This window comes from Peromyscus leucopus, chromosome 10, assembly GCF_004664715.2.
Source record: "Peromyscus leucopus breed LL Stock chromosome 10, UCI_PerLeu_2.1, whole genome shotgun sequence".
Classification (NCBI taxonomy): Eukaryota; Metazoa; Chordata; class Mammalia; order Rodentia; family Cricetidae; genus Peromyscus; species Peromyscus leucopus.
In genome coordinates this window covers 92,100,596-92,123,005 of record NC_051071.1, presented here as the reverse complement: position 1 = coordinate 92,123,005, position 22,410 = coordinate 92,100,596, and the positions used below count along the sequence as shown (strand labels likewise).

The following is a 22,410-nucleotide window of genomic DNA, read 5'->3' as shown; positions in this document are numbered from 1 at the left end:
CTCCAGGAAAGGCGCAAAGCTACACAGAGAAACCCTGTCTCGAAAAACCAAAAAAAAAAAAAAAAAACCAAAAAAACACCCTGTAAACATGGGAGAGAGAAAAAGAGATTAATGTTGTTTGATTATCACACCTCAGACTGAAAGAGTTATGGACACAGTAGATGGTGAGGGCTTAATTAAGAGGAGAAGTTATTGATCATATAGGGTTTGCTCATCTACAGTTTGACATCAGCTGTGGTCTTGAGACTGTATTTATTCACTAAGAAGATATCTGAATGTCTACAATGTAGCAGGCCTTGATTCTAGACAATGTACATCAGCTTTGAAAAAAATTAAAAATCTTGTCCTGTAAAATTTGGATTCTAGTGTACAAAGGAATTACAGTATTCATTTCTAACTGCATTGAAGGGGTAAAAATGTGTTTTCCTACTTGGTTGTTATAGTATGTACCAATTTCAAATAGTTTAATCATTCATCATAAATAGAACTTAAGACCCATTTTCAGAAATACTCATCTAGCTAAGTTTACATTCAAATTCCTTTATATATTATAAATCCACAGGAGTTGATGACGGGATTTTATTGGCTAAAAAAAAGTAAAAAATAATGTTTTAACAATGAAATTAAAATGTTTGCCATTGCAGATCTGCCTTTTATACTACAGCACAGCTCATATTCATGTATATTTATAAAAGGCACCATATGTTAATATGATAAAGCAAGAAGCCAAACCTGAGCCATTTTTCCCAATTACCTTTTTGTACAAGTATTATTTTAAGGCAGATGTTTCTCTGTGCAGAAATAGACAGTGAAAAAAATTACATAGGTTTTTTCAATACCATGTTTCACTATATTTATTCATAATCAAGCATATTAAGACAGGGTTTTTTTCTAATAAAATGTAAGTTGATGAACAAGTTTTAAGAGGTTTTCGAGATTCCACTATAGACTCCTCATCGGAGATAAAGTCATTCTCTTCTTGTCTCTTCTCTTAGGAATGCCCATATCAGCCTGTTCACTATGTCAGGTTGGTCCTGCTGAAGCCAGTGGCTACCTTCTGACAAAATGGTGAGTCTGAAATAGTTTTTAACATAAACCTTTGTGACTTCGGCCATCTCAGCCTCCATAAATGCATCTTCCTCTCCCCACAGGAGTAGCGTCGGCGTCGTCACCATGTGATGTTTGAGAGGCAGGCAGCTGTGAAATCAAAACGCCTTGGCTTGAGAATCATTGGGAAAGTTTGAGTAATATTCTTCCATAACATTCATGGAGACTGTGCATTCCTCAAATACCTCTTGCTAAAGAGGTGAAAATTGGTTCTTGGGACGGTAGAAGAGCCTCACATTTTATTCATAAAACATAGATATGCAGAGATTACAAACATATTAAATTTTCATGGGGCAGGGTGATTTGAGGGGGAAATGTCTTTAAAAAGCCCCCTTGGGAAGTGATAATGAGGAATGGATGTAAAGCACCACATTTGATAGTTTGGCTAATTATGCTGAGTGTGTGGGTGAATGTTATCTCAGTCCTCAAGAGGCAGAGGCAGGACACCCATCACTTCAAGTTCAAGGCTAACCTGGGCTACATAGTGAATTCCAGGACAACATTGGCCAAAGTTGAGACTCTATCTCAAAACAAATTAAACATAAACAAGGAAAGCAAAAAAGGAGATCTAATAAAAGCTTGTCAGTAAAGTGAGGGGGCAGCCAGCCTGCACTTACCATCTGCAGAGGGGGCAGCCTGCACTTACCATCTGCAGAGGGGGCAGCCTGCACTTATCATCTGCGGAGGCCAAGGCAGGAAGTGCTCTGGGGGCTGCTGACCTGCCAGCCTAGTCTCATCCTCAATCCCCAGCTACCCAGTAAGAACCAGCTCAAAACACAAGGTGTGTGGCTCTGAGCGGGGACACCCAGGCTGTTGTCAACACCAAAGGACGCGCACACCTACACATACACTCACACACAGAACCAATCGTCTTAGCTTTTATAAAGCGGAATTTTGTGCAAGGCCAACCAGGGCTACACAGTGAGACTCTGTCTAGAGAAGAAAACAAGTGGAAAAAGAGACAACACAACCCAAACAAACAAAACCATGACTTCTGCCTTCCACAGGCTTCCTGTCTCCTGGAGATAACGGTACTTCCTCCTGGCCCTGCAGGTCTTCCCGGTGGGCAGTTATAGTAAAAACAAAGAAAGAACTTAAGAAAGGGCGGAAAGATAAGAATGCTTTTCCTCTTACGGGGAGTTCTTGATCCTTTGTCTTTTGGTCGTGATGGATTATAATCTGTATAACTTGGGACTGTGAACTGAAACAAATCCTTTCCCTTTTAATGGCTTTTGTCAGAGTATTCTGTCACAAAGCAGAAAAGAAACCAAGACACTGACATACTGATTTTTTGTTTGTTTAGACATGATTTTACTGTGTAGCTCAGGCTGGCCTTGAATTTGTGATCCTCCTGCCTCAGCCTTTCCAGTGCTGGGGTCACACACCATACATCACCATGCCCATTTGCTGCCATTGTTTTGGCTATCTGATTTTATTGCTCTCTCTCTCTTCTTTTTCCTCTTTCCCTGACTCTTCTGAACTGGGAGTCCACCCCTACGGATACTGGCTTAAAAACACCGCAGATAGTCGGCTGCTATCACTCTCCCTCCTCCCACGCCCCTCTGCCTCCTCCCACGCCCCTCTCCCTCCTCCCACGCTCCTCTGCCCTCCAGCCCTGTACTCCGGCCCCCTGGCCCCACTTACGCTGCTGCGGCAGCCACATCTCCACTTCCCACACAGCCTCAGACCTTGCTGTTCCCTTTTCTAGTCCCCTCGCCTTGGCCAGTCTTGACTTCTTTGTTTAGACTTTGTCTCCTCACTTCTCACCTCTTTCTTTCAAAGTTTCTCTGTGCCTTTTTAACTTACATGGCTTCATTATGGTGGTTATTTATCTACATGGGACAAGGTTGAGATCAGGGTCCTCGTCTCATTTTACTCAATATTGTACCTTGACAGACCAGGACATAAAATGCTCTCTAAAATGTTTTTTGAGTGAATTAATACATGGTCATTGCAATATAATAAAAACAAATCTACTCAAAAGGAAAGAATAAGTGGATAGAATTATGGATAAAACAAGCAATGGCCACATTGTGTGTGTTGCGGGGGAGAACCTATCATATTATTCTCTACTTTTCCATGTTTTAAACTTTCTATGAAAGAATCAGAATATTGTGTTTGGGGCTGTGGTGATGGCTCAGTGCCGGCCACACAAGGATGAGAACCTAGGTTCAAATCTACAAGTAACGTAACACCTGAAATCTCAGTGTTCCGATGGACAGTCCCTGGAGGCTCATGGGTGAGTTAGTCTGGGGGTATGTAGCAGAAAAACAAGAGACTCTGCTTCAAACAAGGTGACAGAGATGAAGACTGACACCCAACATTGTCTTCTCTCTGCCACATGAGCACTATATAGTATGAGCACACACACACACACACACACACACTCAGAGAGAGAGAGAGAGAGAGAGAGAGAGAATGTGGTATGTCTGGGGAATAAGTGGTAAACTTAAATTAAAATAAAAAAATATTTTCTCTTTAGATTGAAATTTTTTACTTAACCCCAAAGAAATTATACTGACTTGAAAATGTTCCGATAATGGTTCATTGGACCACTTAGTGCCCCAGGCTGTGAGAAGACATAAATGTAAGCTTCTAGGTCGTCTGTAGTCAGCCGACGCCCTCTCCGTCCAATGCCAGTGCTCTGGCTGGTGAACAGGTGTTTCAAAGCCTTATATAAGCAAAAAGAGAATAATTTTTAAATTTCAGTTATCTAATAATAAACTAAATCTCTCACCTTAAAGGGATTGAGGGGCTGGCAATGTAGCTCAGTTGATAGAGTCCTAGGCTATCGTGCACAAAAATGTGGCTTGTCCCTAGTACCGCTTAAACTGAGCACAGTATCACATGTCTGTCATCCCTGCCCTTTGGAAGTAGATTCAAGGGGATCAGAAGTCAAGATCATCTTTCTACATACAAGTCAGTCAAGGCCACCCTGGCTTATATGAAGCCTAGTCTCAAAAAAATGGGGGAGGTAGTACAGTAGTTAATATAGAGAGATGGTAGTTGATGGGGGGAGGTATGGTAGTTGATGGGGGGAGGTATGGTAGTTGATGTGGAGGAGAGATGGTAGTTGATGTGGGGGAGGTATGGTAGTTGATGTGGGGGAGGTATAGGAGTTGATGGGGGAGGTAGAGGAGTTGATGGGGGAGGTATGGGAGTTGATGGGGGAGGTATGGGAGTTGATGTGGAGGAGAGATGGTAGTTGATGTGGGGGAGGTATGGGAGTTGATGTGGGGGGAGGTATAGGAGTTGATGGGGGGAGGGATGGGAGTTGATGTGGGGAGGTATGGGAGTTGATGGGGGAGGATGGTAGTTGATGGGGGAGGTATAGGAGTTGATGTGGGGGAGGGATGGGAGTTGATGTGGGGGGAGGTATGGGAGTTGATGGGGGAGGATGGTAGTTGATGAGGGGAGGTATAGGAGTTGATGTGGGGGAGGTATAGGAGTTGATGGGGGGAGGTATAGGAGTTGATGGGGGAGGTATGGGAGTTGATGGGGGAGGTATAGGAGTTGATGGGGGGAGGGATGGTAGTTGATGGGGAGGTATGGGAGTTGATGTGGGGGGAGGTATGGGAGTTGATGTGGGGGGAGGTATAGGAGTTGATGGGGGGAGGTATAGGAGTTGATGTGGGGGGAGGTATGGGAGTTTATGTGGGGAGGTATGGGAGTTGATGTGGGGGGAGGTATAGGAGTTGATGGGGGGAGGTATAGGAGTTGATGTGGGGGGAGGTATGGGAGTTTATGTGGGGGGAGGTATGGGAGTTGATGGGGGAGGTATGGTAGTTGATGTGGGGAGGGATGGGAGTTGATGGGGGGAGGGATGGGAGTTGATGTGGGGAGGTATGGGAGTTGATGGGGGAGGGATAGGAGTTGATGGGGGAGGTATGGTAGTTTCTCTATCTCAAGGTCTCATTGCTTATAGATTCATTTCACATTTCTGCTTTCTTAGCTTTTTTTGTTCTTCCTTTTCAATCCCTTTGTGTATTTCCCCCTCGTGAAAAGCATTCCATCTTGGTGCCTATTCACATTCTATAAGACCCTCCCAGGTAGTATCCCTACCAAAATGCCTTCCTTAATATTTCAACTACTGTTTAGTGGCCAGGAAGCTCCTTCTTACAAAGTTATTCAAACCAGAATAACAAACACACTTTACATCACAACTTAGTTTATACCCTCATTCCCTCCAGTTTCATTAATAAATGAAGTGAAAGTTTAAAGAAATAGCCTTTAGTCTTACTACCACACTTGTTGATATTTTCAAGTCAGTTTTGTCACGCTTGGTTTTTAAAATCCTAACTGCAAACTATTAAATTGCTATAGTGATTCACCCACATTTCAAAAAGTACCACTCTATTCCATTATTTCTCTACACACAGATCTAAACCACCTGTCCAGAATCACTGTCATGCTTGTTTAAAATGTGAGTCCTGGAGGCTCCTGATAACCTGGGTCTGAATCCCAGGCCCCACATGGTAGGAAAAGAACTAACTAATGCACTCTGTTCACTCACCTTCACATCTACCACACACACAAATAATAAAAATGGAACAATTTTTAATGTAAGTCCTTCTACACAAAAACACACTTGCAAAAATGTGAGATAGTATTATACATGATGTGATTAATTACATTGTTTGTAATTGAAAATGACCAGAAAAAAGGTCAATACCCATCAATTGAAGACTTGTTGAATAAATTCTCCTACAGTCACACAATAGTTTACAAAGTGCCCTTAACACCACAGGTAAAGATGAACCTCTATGTTTCACTGGAGTAATGGCCAGGCTACATTACTAAGTGAAAAAAAAAAAAGAACAAAATAAACAGGACACTGGGGTACAAAATAGTGTCTATTGTCCACTATTCAATGTGTAAGAAGGGTAAAGGATCACTTTATTGTAATAAACTCACAAATAAAAGCATCACTCGGCTAGATTAAGGTATTGCAAAAATAAACACCTGCCCAGTCTATATTGTTGTAGAATATTATTTTAAGGTGTGTTACTTTTGTTTATTTCATTTGTTTAACTCTGTGAAGCTGTGTTGCTGTGCCTGTCTAAAACACCTGGTGGTCTAATAAAGAGCTGAATGGCCATTGGCGAGGCAGGAGAGAGAAACAGGTGGAGCTAGCAGGCACAGAGAACATATAGAAAAAATAATCTGGGAAAGAAGATCAAAAAAGGAGGATGACTCCAGGGGCCAGCCACCCAGCTACACAGCAAGCCACGAGTAAGAGTAAGATTTACAGAAGTAAGAGAATGGGAAAAGCCCAGAGGCAAAAGGTAGATGGGATAATTTAAGAAAAGCTGGTAAGAAACAAGCCAAGCTAAGGCCTGGCATTGATAAATAAGAATAAACCTCCATGTGTGGGAGCTGGGTGACAGGACCCCCGGGAGAGCAAAAGAGCAAAAACAAACCAACAACATTCTATATTTCGGTGAACTTCTGTATAGTTAGAATGGACATTCTGAAGCCCTGGAGCTTCAACTAAGGTTTTACACCTCCACTATCAACTGAATTTTTATGTACTTTTCAAACACACACACACACACACACACACACACACACACACACACACACACACAAGAACCAATAGAACTAGAAAAAAAAATCACATCGAGTGAGGTAACCCAGACTCAAAAAGACAAATGTCCCATGTTCTCTCTTATTGGAGGCTCCTAACTCCAGATCACTAGATGTGAATACATGGCCTGCAGTAGCTATAGAAACCAGGGACGTAAACAGCACTGCTGTCAGGACAGGGGAGTTGGGCAGCAATAGGGGGAATAGCTGGTAGACGTGATCTAATAGGAAAATGGGAAGGAGTTGTTCTTTAGGGGAGGGGAGGGAGGTAAACACACAAGCGGTGGGAGGTGGATAAAATAACAATAAGGATGTCTGAAAAGCTGCAAAGACTCATACTATTAACTATTTACCTAAAAAATAAAAACCTATGATACATGTCATCCCATGTATTATATACATGTAAATATATACATACATTTGGATTTGGATTGGCAGTGCTCCCTCCAAGAGTCAAAGACCACCTCACAAAAATCCCAACACCAAACTTGAGTTATTACCCAGGGCTGTGTAAGAGATTCCCAAATTATTCAGGCTTTGGCTGTTGCCCTTGGTTGCCTCCAAGAGGTGGAAGGTAAATTCTTAGTGCAGAAGACACCATGTACTTCAGACTCAGGCACAGAGACCCCTGAGCTGGAACTGACCTGAATGCCCCCTCCCTGAGGACTAGCTTTCATGGTACCAGCAGGCACCATGCAAGCTTCCAAAGGAGGGAAGCCACCAACAGTCCTACCCAGCTATGACACCTGCGAACCACATCAAGGACCAGTGTGACGAGATAACACTAAGGGTGTATACAGTAGGGGCACACACACCTTGGTGGTAACCAACAGCTCTCTAATTGGACTTGAGACCTGTTCAACCAGAGGGATGCAATGACTGGTCCTGGAAACCTAGTTAACTACTCAGTTAAGCGAGTGAAGTAATAGTTATTGAAGGAGTGTCTACAACCTCTAATTTACTAAACCAGCATAGTCCCTAACAACGATATACAGTGTTCATCCTTATACCCACGGATAAGTACACAGTCTTCACTCTTCGTCAAGGAAACGTCTCTTTGCAACTAACAGTGGCCACTACAGAAAAACCACATCCAATCAAAATGCAGAGTTGTGGAGCTCAATCCCAGTGGATACATCTACAAGATATTTCCACATCCAAGGCTCAGGCAATATTGTCAAAGAGGGGGCAGAAAGATTGTAAGAGCCAGAGGACCAGGGAGTTTGCTGTGAGACTGTGTCTTCTAGTGACATCAGAAGCTACACCCATGGGTCTTACCAACATGACTGCCAAAACAGGAGCTGAACAAGGACGACACCAATGGACGTGCTGAAGTGGACGGAGAAAAACTCACGAGGCCTCAACCCTACTCAAAGAACTACAGGCAACTGAGGAAAGCTGGGGTGAGAGAACAGTTCCTCCCCAGAAAAGAGCACACTGATTGGTTGGTCAGTACCAAATGTCCAGCTCTGAAAACACACAGACAATAATATTATTTGGAACAAATAGGTTATATTTAGCAATATATACGTATGCACATATACGGTAGTGAAAAGGAGGCCATAAATTTCAAGGAGAGTGAGGAGAGGCATACGGGACGGTTTGGAGTGAAGATGGGAGAATTACTGTAAGTTATCCCAAAAGGGAAAAATACAACTTAGTTGAAATTAGAAAAACAATGAACTTGTATCCTCTTTGCAAGTGGTACGTTCTTTCCCCTGAATTCCATCCTTTCTCGTGGCTTTACCTTTTCTTGATCTCCTCTCTAAATGTTACACAACACTCACACTCACAGTTGTTTACACATAAACATGTATGCTGTGAATATCGCTCTATATAAATAAAACACTGATGGCCAGTGACCAGACAGGAAGTATAGGCAGGACAAGGAGAGAGAAGAATTGGGGAAACAGGAAGAAGGGGGAGAGACACTGCAGCCACCACCAGGAGAAGCAATATGTAAAGACACCGGTAAGCCACCAGCCATGTGACAAGGTATAGATTTATAAAAATGGGTTAATTTAAGATATAAGAACAGTTAGCAAGAAGCCTGCCACGGCCACACAGTTTATAAGTGATATAAGTGTCTCAGTGATTATTTTATACGTGGATTGTGGGACTGCGGGGCTTGGTGGAACCTGGAGAGAAGCCCTCCAGCAACACATGTATGCATTTCAGGCTAGGTTATACTTTCCAAAAACAGATAAACAAGTTAAATAAGATGGTCTCCTATGAGAGAGGGCAAGAGCAGGGTGGATGGACAGACAGACAAGCAAGAATGCTCTAAGCCCTGACATGGAATGATACAAATATTTTATATATCAAAGAAGTTAATTAAAATCCTGTTGTAAGTTTGCTTTGGAGATACAAGCAAGATTTCATGATTCATTTCTTCTTTCTAAAAACTATAAACAAGTTTTGTCTGATAAAAGTGTCTAGAAACCCCATAAAAATGATCACCTTGACATCCAAACTGTGGTCTCTAAATACCATTTCCCACTAGGCGGAATAACAGTTTCTTGGATAAATGGATGATTCCACACTGGGACAAGAAGTGACAGGCTCCTGAGTTAAATATTAACTATCATCATTTTAAGTGACTATGTAACAAAGGCGCAGAAGCCCAGCTACAGGGGCTTCCACTTGGCTCATATGGAATAATGTGGGCCTCAAAAACAATGACTAGTATTTACTGGCATATCAAATACATACTCATTACGCGATCATTCATCCTGTTATTTTGTATTAAAAACCACCAAAAAGATTTGAAAAGTTCCATTTGATAAAAGCAGAAAGAATGACAGAATTAGAAAAATCGCCATTTTGCATACTGTACTGAAATAATAAAACTATATTACTAGCAGTGACATAAATTTGGCACAGTGCCAGGAAATTGTGGCGTGGCTGGGTTAACAATGTAACTAAAATGGAGACAGCCAAATGTATCAGGTTTCACTGAGAGGACTGAGAGGAAACGTATAGTATTGCCTTTTGAAAACCCTTGTCCAATTATTAAAGCCCAGTATAATTAAGCCATGGCTATTGGGTCACGTTGAACAGCACTGCCTCAGGGCAGCTAGTAAATCCCAACTGTGCATCCTCCCTCAGAGCAAGCAATCTAACTGCTTCCACTTCAAGTATGCTTATTAAGCCAGGGTCTGGCTGGCCTGGCACTTCCTGTGTAGACCAGGCTGGACTCAGATTTGTGGGGATCTTACTGCCTCTGCCCTCTGCCTCCCGAGTGCTGGGATTACAAGCATGTGTGACAGGTATGTGCCACCAAGCCCTGCTAAGAGAAACAAGGAACTTGAAACAATTTTCAAAAGTTGTAGCAGCTGGGTATGTTGGTCTGATCCTGTTGTCTCAAGCTACCCAGAAGGATGAGGCAGGAGGATTTCTTGAGCCCCAAACTTTAAAAACAGCCTGGGAAATACAATGAGTCTCTGTAAGAAAGGAAAAGGGGAGGGGGCAGGGGGAGAGAAAAGGAGAGAAGAAAAGCAAACAAATAAACATAATAACCAAATACAATACCTGTGGCCCTTGTTTGGTTCAGAAAAATGACGTGTATCAAGACAACTGAAATCTTTAAGGAAATGTGAACACATATTAAGGAGTTGCTCTTTATTTTGTTAGGTTGATAGTGGTATTAGAGTTATGTATCTTGAAAAGCCCTTATTGGCTGGGGTGCATCTCAGTAGTTAGGGTGTATTTAGCATTTTCAAAGCTTTGAGTTAATTGGGTTCATTCTCCAGAACCTCATCCACCCTCAGCCAAGGGCCTTCACTTGTCAAAGATATACATGGAATTATTTCCAGTAATATTATTATTACTTTTTTTTAAACCTCCCCCAACAGCTAATACTCTCTGAGGCATCCAAGAAGCATTCCACAAGCTCCTAAGATGCTCGTGGTGAGGATGTATGGCACACTGACCCCCGGGGGCAATACTCAGTGCCCATTTTGTTTACGGGTTCCTTTCTGGGGCTTCCATTTCTGCTGCTGGCTAGCTTTCTCTCTTGGAACTCACAGTGCCTACCTCTCCATCAGAAGCGTTCTAAAAAGAGATGCCCACCTCCAATGAAGGGCTAGGACTTGGGCAGATTCCCTAATAGGCGCATAGCGGGAGGGGCCATGCTAGGTAACAAAAGTAGCGACCTTCCAAGACAGCCAGCTTCTCGTCTCAATAAGTTCAAGGCTAGATCTGCACAAGTTTATACAACTGTTGTGGGCCAATCAGCCATCCTGTCTTTCTTCTTCAGACTGGCCAACCCTAAACTGGGGAGGAAGGCCTTTCAGAGACTTAAAAAACCTCAGCACTCAAGAAGAGACTGGAGTTTTGGTTTCCCGAATTGTTGTTTTTCTCTGTGTGCCTATCGCAAGTGCTTCCTCGCGCCCAATAAATAAATGTCTCTCTCAACTGCGGGTTCTCTCCGCTCCCCTTTGCTGTGTCTGATACCCCTCTTGTTCAAGATTTTTCCCGCCTTTTAATTCTTTAACTGGCAGAGGAAACAACCCAATTAAGAGACTCCTAGAGAGTAACAATAAGATACAAGCCCCTGTACAAAGTTAAAAGCCAGGCTTTCAAACACATCAGTAGAGATATAAAGATAAGTAAGCCTGAGGGAAAGTCTTTAAACCTACTGTGTGGTTTGAATGAGAAAGGCCCCATAGGCTCGTATATTTGAATGCTTGGTCCTCAGCTGGTGGAACTGATTTTGGAAGGATTAGGAGGTGTGGCCTTGGGAAAGGGAACTGTGGTTGGTATATAAAATAAATAAATAAATAAATAAATAAATAAATAAATAAATAAGGAGGTAAGGCCTTGTTGCTGGAAGAGGTATCACTGTGGCATGGGTTTTAGGATCTCAAAGTCCACACCAGGCCCACTCTCTCTTTCTGCAATTTATGGATCGGATATGAGCTCTCAGCTACTGCTCGGCACCTGCCTGCCTGCCTTTCGGCCACCATGCTCCCTGCCATGATGGTCATGGACTGAGTCTCTGGAACTGTAAGAGAGTCCCCAATTCATTGCTGTCTTTTATAAGTTGCCTTGGTCATGGTGATCCCTCATAGCAATAGAACAGTAACTAAGACATCTGACGATTAAGTTTTAACATTTTCATTCTTAAAGATGGATTTTCATTAGAAATATTCATCATAAATAATAATTATAATAAAGTATTTGTTTCACTTACCTTGAAATCATTAATTGAGAACATAAATTCTGGGAACCATGGTATTTGGAAGAAGTAATAAAAGCTAGATCTGAACAGCTGGGCAGGGTGCCGCAGTATGTAGTCTGAAATTAAAGTGCTGTGTTAGACATCATCCAAGAGCTGTAAATTAGTTACTGTTCAGGGAACTTCTTACACTGATTTCACTTTTTAGGCAATCCCATTGAAGAATCCATAAGTAAGCTTTTGTATACCCTTGTCCTTTTATTTTGATTGGTATTTCAGTGTTTAGAAAATGTATAGCACTTTAAACAAAAAGGAAGTTCCTCTCTATGAAGCTTTCACTCAGCAGGAAGCCCAGATTACTCTGCTGGTCCTCTAAGACCATTATCCCACACCTAACAATTTTCTTAGGAATTTATGGCGATGCAGTATCCCATTGTTTAAAAGAGTTTTCTTATAGACAGATTCAGATTGAAGTCTTTACCACTGACCCTCAAGAGGAACTGAACCATTTCCTACACATTTATTCATGTATCTAGAAAATTATTCATTCAATGACAGTTTTTGAATCAACTGAAAAGGGGTTTATCAGTGAATGAACAGAAAAGGCCCCAAGAGATGGTCCTCTGCAGAGAGAGCATGCAACATTTTCAAGATCACTCCAAGGTCAGTGGCACAGCTCACTAACCAATCAAAAGTCAGTTTCGCTTAACGGTGAAACAACAAAATCTTAACTTATTAATTTTCAACCTTTGAATGTACCTTTTTAATAGCCCATGTGCTCATATATAGAGAACATAGTACGCGGTTCTGCTACTCGCCTGAATATAAGCTGGTCTCAAGAAAAGCACTGTGGAGCCGGGCGGTGGTGGCGCACACCTTTAATCCCAGCACTCGGGAGGCAGAGCCAGGCGGATCTCTGTGAGTTCGAGGCCAGCCTGGGCTACCAAGTGAGTCCCAGGAAAGGCACAAAGCTACACAGAGAAACCCTGTCTCAAAAAAAAAAAAAAAAGAAAAAAAGAAAGAAAAGAAAAGAAAGAAAAGGAAAGAAAAAAAAAAAAAGAAAAGCACTGTGACCAGGTGTGGTGGCAAAAGCCTTTGATCCCAACACTTGGCAGGCAGAGGTAGGTGGATCTCTGTGAGTTTGAGGCCAGCCTCGTCTACATAGTGAGTTCCAGGACAGTCGGGGTTACGTAGTGAGACCGTGTCTCAAAAACAAAAAGGAAAGGAAAACACCTGTGCAGCTGAATTAATGAATGGGAGCTTCATTTTTTTTAATGGAACACCATTTTTACTGGAAAGATGTACTACTATCCTTAGTCAGCATGGATGTTTGCTCTCTCTCTCTCTCTCCCTCCCTCTCCCTCTCCCTCTCTCCCTCTTCTTCCTTCCTCCCTCCTGTCCTCCCTCTCCCTTGAGACAGGATCTCATTAGTTAGCCCTGGAACTCTACGTAGACCAGGCTAGCCTTAAGCTCACAGAGCTCTTCCTGACTCTGCCTCCTAAAGGCTGGGAATAAAGGTGTAGACCACCAAGGCCCACCCAATATTCTCTGGAAAATGACCACAATGGGCAACTTAAAAGAAAAACCATCCACAGTATCTGTTGTCATTGATACAATTCAGGTTTCCAATTGAAAAATAAGGATTTTTATTGGTTTGTTTTATGTATTTGAATGCTTTGTCTTCATTTATACCAGAAGAGGGCATCAGATTCCATTAGAGATGGTTGTGAGCCACCATGTGGATGCTGGGAATTGAACTCAGGACCTCTGGAAGAGCAGCCAGTGCTCTTAACTGCTGAGCCATCTCTCCAGCCCGTTAATGTGATTTTTAAAACATGTCAACTTGTTGAAGATCTGTACGCCTTTACAAGCAATGATGTTGCAATGCACAATGATCAAATAATTCGGAGGGTAAGAGTGCTATAGTGAGCCACAGATCTCAATGTAACTAGTCACATTCTTGCTCATCAAAGTGGCTGCTTTTTGCAGCTGACAGAGACTATGGGAAAAGGCCACAACTACTCAAAATGCAGAGAACAACTGACCTTGGGATCCTCAGGCCCAAGTGGTAGATACACAACACAACTCCTGCACCAAAGGCTCAAGAGATATCAGGGAAGAGAGAGCAGGGGGTAGAAAGGTTGTTAAGAGGCAGAGGGAGGACCTGGAGGTCTGCTCTGAGGGTGTGATGACAGGGAAGGAACCCCCTGAGATCTCAACACGGGACCTGCCTGGACAAGACCTGAACAATTCCAACACCAGTTGACATCCCAATAGAGCTGGGAGAAATCTCTCGGGACCCCACCCCTGGATGAAGAGCTATAACTGCTGAGAGAGAACTAGTCTTCCCCGGGGATGAGCCCTGTGGTTGGTTATCCAATACCAAGTGGTCAGCCCTAGAAACATACGCATGCAGGCAACACTGGAGAGACTCAGTGGTCGTTTTTATGTATTTATTCATTTTCATGTATATGTAACAAAAAATGGTTAAGGAAGAGGAGGCCATGAATTTGGGAGTGGACATGGTCGGGTGGAAGAAGGAGCAGACTGAGATGTGCAAACACTCCTGCCTTTTCCGATGACAAATTTGTGTGAGGCCAGATTTCTTCTCACACTTCTGCTCTGCGAGCATATTGCAGCAGATTGGAGGCAGAAGCAGAGAGGAGAGCCCAGCTGTCTTCTGTTAATGCCAGAATTAAAGAGATTTGTAAAATGTGAAACTTTCAAATGTGAATGTAAAATTTTCACTAAAAGTTGTTCAGTGTAGTCCAGTTAGTTTTTATCACAATATAGTGTTTATGTAAACCTGTAATAAAATTTTGAAATGAATGGATATATAAATATATTTTAAACATCCCAGTTTTGATTTACTAATTAGTTACCACTTTAGATATAACCCAGATAAACAGACTCTTCCTCTTTAATAATTTTAAGAGAATAAAGAGTCCTGAGGTCAAACAGTTGAGGATTAGAAATACTTTTGCATTCAACAGCTAAAGTACTCAGAAAAGAGGAGAATTTCTTTTTGCCAGGATTCATGACTTTCAAAGTATGCTACCACATTCCTTCCCTTATCCCTCTCCAAGTTTAGTGAAATATTGTCCAAAAAAGAATGAAATTATACAATCAAATAAGAAGCTAAATTTTCCTAGATTTGTTTTCAGGAAAGTTTAAAACCAAAGTATTAGGCTGGCATTGTAGCTCAGTAGAAGAGTACCTCACTATCGATTGCAGAGTCCTGGGCTTGATCCCCAACACACACGCATGTACACACACACACACACACACACACACACACACACACACACAGAGAGAGAGAGAGAGAGAGAGAGAGAGAGAGAGAGAGAGAGAGAGAGAGAGAGAGAGCAGGGCTGGATGGCAAAAACCTCTACTCCCAGCTCTTGGGAGGATGAAGCAGGAGTATTGACAGCTCAGGTCAGCCTGGGCCACAGTGTAAGGCTCTGTATGAAAAAACAACCAAACAAATTAAGGTATCTGACATCGTGCATCATCTCAGCTTAGTGGGTTAACTTTATTTATTTATTTATCTACCAACTTATTTATTTGTTATCTATCTATCTTCGAGGCAGAATCTCACTGTGTAGCTCAAGCTGGCCTTGAACTCTCCACCCTCCTGCCTCAGCCTCCCAAGGACTGAGATTACAGCTGTTCACCACCATGCCCAGGCGAATTTGACTTTTAAAAGATTATGCTAACCAAATTTTGCTGTTTTTTAAATCCAAGATGTCAGTGGTGATAGGGAACTGAGTGGTTTAACAAGAATTTAAACTCACCTGTAAATACACTTGGATGTGGGAAGTTAATAACAATGAGCTTCATTATCACCTCAGGGTAGCAGATGGCAATCAACCAGGCAATCATGCCTCCCCAGTCATGGCCAATCAGGACACATTTGCTATACCCTGTGACCAAGAAAAATAGGTCGGCATCATTGGAAAGAAACAGGTGGTGACATCATTATCTCACACAAAAGAGTTACATTTCTGAAACTATTCTTTCTTTTAATTTTTATTATTAAGAAATTTTCTATTCATTTAACATATGAACCACAGATCACAGACCCGCCTCTCCTCCCTCATCCCGCCCCCAGCCTTCCCCTATCACAACCCCCCCTTCCCACCTCCTCCAAGGCAAGGTCCCCCATGGGGAGTCGGCACAGCCTGGTACACTCAGTGGAGGCAGGTCCAAGCCCCTCCCCCTGCACCACGGCTGCGCGAGGTGTCCCACCATAGGTGAGACTATTATACCACTGTCTTACCCACTATAAATTATACACTTTAAAAACGTGCGTGTGTGTGTGTGTGTGTGTGTGTGTGTGTGTGTGCGTGTGTGCGCGCGCGTGTGCTCACACTTATATTCCCAGTGTACTTGGATGGCAGAAGCAGGAGTCCAAGGGCAGCCTGCTTCGTACTGTCTCAAGAAAAAAGTAGCTACTGAGTCCAGCAGTTCTAAAACTTGTTTGTACATTAGATACTGGTCCAAGCTCTGAGAATAGGTGGCTGTTGAGGGCTCGGTCCTAAATGGGACTTTTATGTCAACCTATCCCCACGAAAGCTCAGGAAAGGTCAAGGAAGAGGGGGTAAGAACAGGAATGCTGGAGGCCAGTGACCAGCGCTGTGGAATGCGCTGTCCTAGACCTGATGCCTCAACCACTGCGCTCACAAGCAACCCAGAGTGGCTCAGGGGGCTCTGAGGAGCTATTGGCAACCGAGGGTGCTGAAGCAGGTCCTGCTGCCGGGGCAGGGCTGGCTGCCGGGGCAGGGCTGGCTGCTGGGACTGGGGTCATTTTTCTTTGGGGGCTGCGGCTGCTGTTAGATTGCGCATGCTCCAGGTGCTGGGCCCCAACACCATGTGCAAATGTCAATACTAACTGGACTTAGTACTTTAAAAAAATAGAATTCATGAAGGGGGTATGAAAGGAGGAAATGTGAGGGGCCGGGGGAATTGGAGGGGAAATAAAGAAAAAGTACTTTAAAAAAAATCTGAAATAGTTCAGGTTTTGCCTTATGGACCTATATCTGGAAGCTGTGGTAGAAATTGTACATAAGTAGGTCATAAATAAGATTATTTGGGGTAGAGTTTGAATGTTATACAGTGCATGGTTTATATTATTAATATGTTATTCTTTTATTGCCATTTTAGAGTGTCCTTCCTCAAATTATAAAAATCATTTACTATAAAACAGTATGTTGTGGTATACCAGCAAGAACCTCATACACCTCATGTTTACTAATTATCTTGATTGTACAGAGGCCGCATTCAGTGACTGATGTATGCCGCCTGGCCTTGCGAAAATATTGGCATAAGGACAGATTTGCTTACTGATGCATTTCCCAGAACATGTCCTATCATTAAGGGACACATGAATGTGTAAGTTTCATTCAGGGTAATCATAATGATATTTTGGATTAGATTTAAGAAATCGATTATTAGAGATCCCTACAGGATTTCCTTTGTGCGTATGGATAAGACTCACCTGCAGTGTCTTTCTAGCATGTCTCACCATTACGTAAGTAACACACACGTATACACACACACTTGCACACACTCCCCCACTGCACACACACAGAGTCTTCTTGTTTCTATTATTGATTTGGCTATAAGATTTTGAGATGACAAATTTAGGCCTATTCTAACTGAATTATTGGCAAATCTGAATGAAGCATATATAATTGAAATCAATGCCAGAATCTGTTACTATGTCAGATTCAGAAAAAAAAATACAAACTAAACTAAACAAAAAAATACACTACCAATGGTACTCAGGCTCCACCCACCTTCTATTCCTCTAAAATTACTCACCGGGTCTATACTTTAATCATATTATGATAGTCTTACAGTCTTGATTTAGGGAAGTTCCTCTTCCCCTACCCTGGAGTTATTTTATTAACACACCGATGGCTGGGCCAAGGGGATGGCTTAGCAAGGAAAGGCACTTGCTGTCACGAGTGAGGACCTGAGCTTGGTCCCCAGAATCCGTCTGGTGGAAGGAGACAATGGAGAACTGACCTCCACAGCCATGTGCCCCTCCCAAAATAAATATAAATAAACACACCAACGGCAGGACACAGTCATTTTGTTTTGTTTCTTTAGTCAAAGTGAGGTTTGTAGATTGGATGATTGTCGCACAAGAAATATGCTCAGTGCCTCTTTGGTGTTAGACTTGGCTTTGGTCCCTTGGTGGCTGCACGACTTGACCTGTGGTTCTGGAGACCATGTGCCTGGCTTTGCCTTGTGGTCTGTTGGCCAAAACTTGAAATACACTGTGCGGCTGGGCTCAGCCTCTCACCTCTGCTGTCACAAGAAGACCCCCCTGCTCCTACCCATCTCCTTGGCGTGGGCCGCCGCTCAACTCTTACAGAGAAGCCGATCGGTCCCATGTGGGCCTACACCCAGCCTGTAGATGCCCATAGAACCCTGAGCATAGGAATAGATAACATGGTTGTCTTTCCCTGGGTTTGGGGAGATTTCTCACACAGCATTGTTGTAGTTGACAGACATAAGAGAGACCATGTAAGTGCCTCTGTATCTTTTTTTTTTTTTTTTTTGGTTTTTCGAGACAGGGTTTCTCTGTGTAGCTTTGCGCCTTTCCTGGAACTCACTTGGTAGACCAGGCTGCCTCTGTATCTTAAACTGGTTTTAAAATGAATATTTAGGTATAGGCTCTGAAGAGAGAAATTTTCTGGGTGTAATTTTCTTAAAATGATAAACAGTATGCCTTTTGTCTATTTTGTCCCAGTCAGATGGGGACCCCCCCACTTCTCTTATTCTACCAAAAGAAGAGAGGAAAAGTTTGTCTTTATTTGTGGTTCACTATTTTTGATATGTCAGAAATGGAACCCAGCACCTTGGACATGCTAGCCAAGCAGCCTATCACTGACAACAGCTGGAGCCCTAAGAAAGTTCTGGTTTCGGTTTTTTGTTTCTGTTTCATTTTGTTTTGTTTTGGGGTTTTTATTTGTTTGGTTGGCTTTTTGGTTTTGGTTTTTTTTCTTTTTGTTTGTTTGTTTTTTGGAGACAGAGTTTCTCTGTGTAATAGTCCTGGCTGTCCTGGAACTCACTGAGATCCACCTGCTTCTGCCTCCCAAGTGCTGGGATTAAAGGTGTGTGCCACCACCACCCAGCAAAAGTTCTGTTTTTAAATGCAGGTTCTGAAAGCCATTCTTGGCTGGATGCTCAGGATGCAGAATTTTAAGTTCCCCACACAAACAGTTTGAGCTGTATACTTAGAATTATGTAGCCAGGATCTTGGTAACAGTTTAGCTAGATACAAAACATCCTCCCGAGAAAAGAAGTGATCAGTTCACAGTTTATTAAATGTTACTTCCTTTGAAGAGTTAATGAGGATACTGGCTCAGGCAATGGAGAGCACTTGCTGTTCTTGTAGAAGGCCTGGCTCCTGTTCCCAGCACCCACAGCGGCTCACAACCATACTGATCTCAGTTCCAGAGGATCTAGTGCCCTCTTCTGGCTTCTGGGGAACCAGGCATGCACATGGCGCACAATCATATATGTAGGCAAAACACTCATAAACACAAAAAATAGGAATAATTTAAATTTAAAAAAGATTTAATTTAATTCTTTAAAAAAGAATTAATGATTTTTTAGAGAGCTGACTCAGGTGTTAAGGGTGCTTATTGCTCTATTAGGAGGCTAGAATGTGGATCCCAGTGCCCAGAGCAGGCTCACAAATACCTGTAACTTCCAAAGAACCCAACGCTTTCTTCTGGACTCTGTGGGAACCTGCACACACATGTGTGCATCCACCCACACAGACACAGAAACACATACACACACATAAATAATTTTTAAAGGGCTAACCTACCTAAGGAGTCTAAAATATCCTTTATGTCTGCAATTAGACAGTCCAGTTTATAACTCTCTTGATGAGTCGGTGCATCTGACTCTCCATAGCCTCTCAAATCCAGTGCGACGACTCTGTATTCACTTTTAAATTCTCTCAACTGATGACGCCAAGAATACCTGAAGAGAAAAAGAAACAGTAATAATGTTGGCCTGGGGAGACAGTGGGTAAAGTTCCCAGCAATACTGACTCCCTGAGCCTGACCCCGAGAATGTATATGGTAGGAGGAGAAACCCATTCCCATAGTTTTTTCCTCTCCTTTCCAGGCATGGGCCACGTCCTCCATATGCACACATACAAAAATAAATAATGTTGACTAAAATCAAGAGTGACATGAGCATGGAGAGAGGCTCTGATGCAGAGATTCCGATTGGTCAGCACAGTGACACTCTGTTCAAAACCAACCAACCAACCAGAACAGTAAAGCCTTCCTAAGTAGAAAACCGTCAGAAATTACTCTTTAAAAAGCTATGTAGGGGCTGGAGAGGTGGCTCAGTGTTAAAAGCACTAGCTGCTCCTCCAGAAGACTGAGTGTTATTCCCAGTACCCACATGGTGGCTCATAACCACCCATAACTACAGTTCTGGGGATCTAACACCCTCTACTGCCTTCTGTGGGCACTGAGAGCTTGTGTGTCACTAATATATACCTACACACATAAAATTAAATAAATAAAATTTTAAAGAAATTCAAGGTCATTCTCAGCGACATAGTGAGCTCTGGTTACATGAGTTTCTGTCTCAAAAATTACCAAAAAAGAACAAACCCACCTCTCTTATTAAAAAAAGTTACATAGTTGCATGTTATGACAGAAAAAAAGAGCCACATGAGAAAGAGCCTCCAACCAACATCATTGGGAACACTCATCTCCATCCTCTCTCCAGAAATTCATAACAAGGGGTCAGAATTTAGAGAAACTACAAAGTATTATATATGAAAACTGATATGTATTTTTCTAATCTTACTGAGAACAGTTATCTTACAGGTTGAATTTCTAGATGGAATAAAATGTTGTAACCCTTTAAAATAATAATAAGGAAGATAACCTTAAGAATTTTGTCAAAATAACCTGGCTTTGTCAGGTTAACATAAACAGAATACTTTTGTCTGCAGAGTCAGGGGAGCCCGTCATTTTGAAAACTTACTGTATGAAAATCTATTTCCCTCCAAAGCAGATTTGACTTACCTTACTCCACAGTCGAAAAAGGCTCAGTGTTTTGTTTTTAGTAATTTCAGCAGTTGGAATTATGGTTGAAAGGGTCTGAAGATCGGAACAAAGATTGAAAGAACATGACTGAATAGTGATGTCTGGGGGCTAGAGAATGTACTCAGTGTTTGGAGTTAACTGGTTTTTTTTTTTTTTTTTTTTGGTTTTTCGAGACAGGGTTTCTCGGTGTAGCTTTGCGCCTTTCCTGGAACTCACTTGGTAGACCAGGCTGGCCTCGAACTCACAGAGATCCACCTGCCTCTGCCTCCCGAGTGCTGGGATTAAAGGCGTGCGCCACCACCGCCCGGCGAGTTAACTGGTTTTACAGAGGACCAGTTTGGTGCCCAGCACCCACCCTGGGCAGCTGACAGCTGTCTATAACTCTAGCTCCAAGGGCTACGATGTCCTTTCCTGTGGTCCTCTTGTGAAGTGCAAAGGGGAATGAGTGGCCAGCAGGGACATCCTGGGCTTGGATGAAGCCCTGTGATCATTACACCTGGCCAGTACCACGACATTTGGCAATTAACTGCTCTGATGTCTGAGTTTTCTGGTTACTGAAAGTGTCTTTTTGGCGTGGATAATGTTGAAATATTGTCTTATGCTGTTCTGCTTTATTGAAAAGCTGGCTCTGGAATTGGAAAGTTTCTGTCCTGTGTCAAGTCAGCTACGTGACTTGTGACAAGACAAAACAGAACAAAACAACAAAAATAAGTCAGAGTGGCTGAAAATTAGACTATTGGTTTAATTTAACTGCCTAAAACTTTTGCTAAGATACAAACTATATCTCAAGATTTATATGTCTATCATGTGCACTTTCTGTACCTCAAGATTTATAAGTTTATTGGATGTGGTTAAAAATCTGTATAATCTGTGACAAGGGTTGACTTAAAACTTATAATACAAAGTTAATAATCAGAAATTTATACATAGGTGATCTCACCATTCAGGCTGTAAAACTCAAGATGTAGATATCATGACCAACAAAACTGAAGCAAAGACCTAATCCACCAAAGTTCATAGTTCTGGAAAAGTCTCCAAACACACCAACTTGGCTCTTTGACTTCTGTGGCTCTGCTTTTGACTCGTGGTTCTTGTTAACTGAAGTATGTCAACCCTGGGCATGGTTTTTGTTGACAAGCTCACCCTGAGAAAGGCTTAGGGGCTACACTGAGATCCTGAACACCCAGCGTCATTGCCAGCCAACGAGAGTTAGGGCCATAGCTATAAACACCAGAAACTGGAATATTCCTGTCTCATGATGCAGCATGACAATGACCTAAGCGGTCTGGCAAAGGGCCTATAAAATGTCTCTCCTTAACTAAGGAGACTTAAGAATGTATGCCTAGCCTCCTTGTCTTTACTAATTTTATTATGCTTTAGCTATTTTGATAATCTGGTTCATACAAGAAACCACAATATTCTGTAATGGTATGCTAAGAAAGGACC

The 22,410-nt window shown here is 42.4% G+C and overlaps 1 protein-coding gene across 1 annotated transcript in view; it reads right to left on the bottom strand.

Moving 5' to 3' along the window:
* Window positions 1-70: 70 nt before the first annotated feature.
* Ephx4 (epoxide hydrolase 4) overlaps window positions 71-22,410 on the bottom strand; it is a 31,407-nt gene continuing 9,067 nt past the window's right edge. Inside the window, exons 3-7 of the mRNA XM_028867372.2 lie at window positions 19,719-19,876; window positions 15,667-15,795; window positions 11,888-11,991; window positions 3,630-3,778; window positions 71-1,197 (exon numbers count right to left, since the gene is read on the bottom strand). Of these exons, the coding sequence (XP_028723205.1) occupies window positions 969-1,197; window positions 3,630-3,778; window positions 11,888-11,991; window positions 15,667-15,795; window positions 19,719-19,876 (769 nt within the window). The 3' untranslated portion in view covers window positions 71-968. The remainder of the gene's footprint in view (window positions 1,198-3,629; window positions 3,779-11,887; window positions 11,992-15,666; window positions 15,796-19,718; window positions 19,877-22,410) is intronic.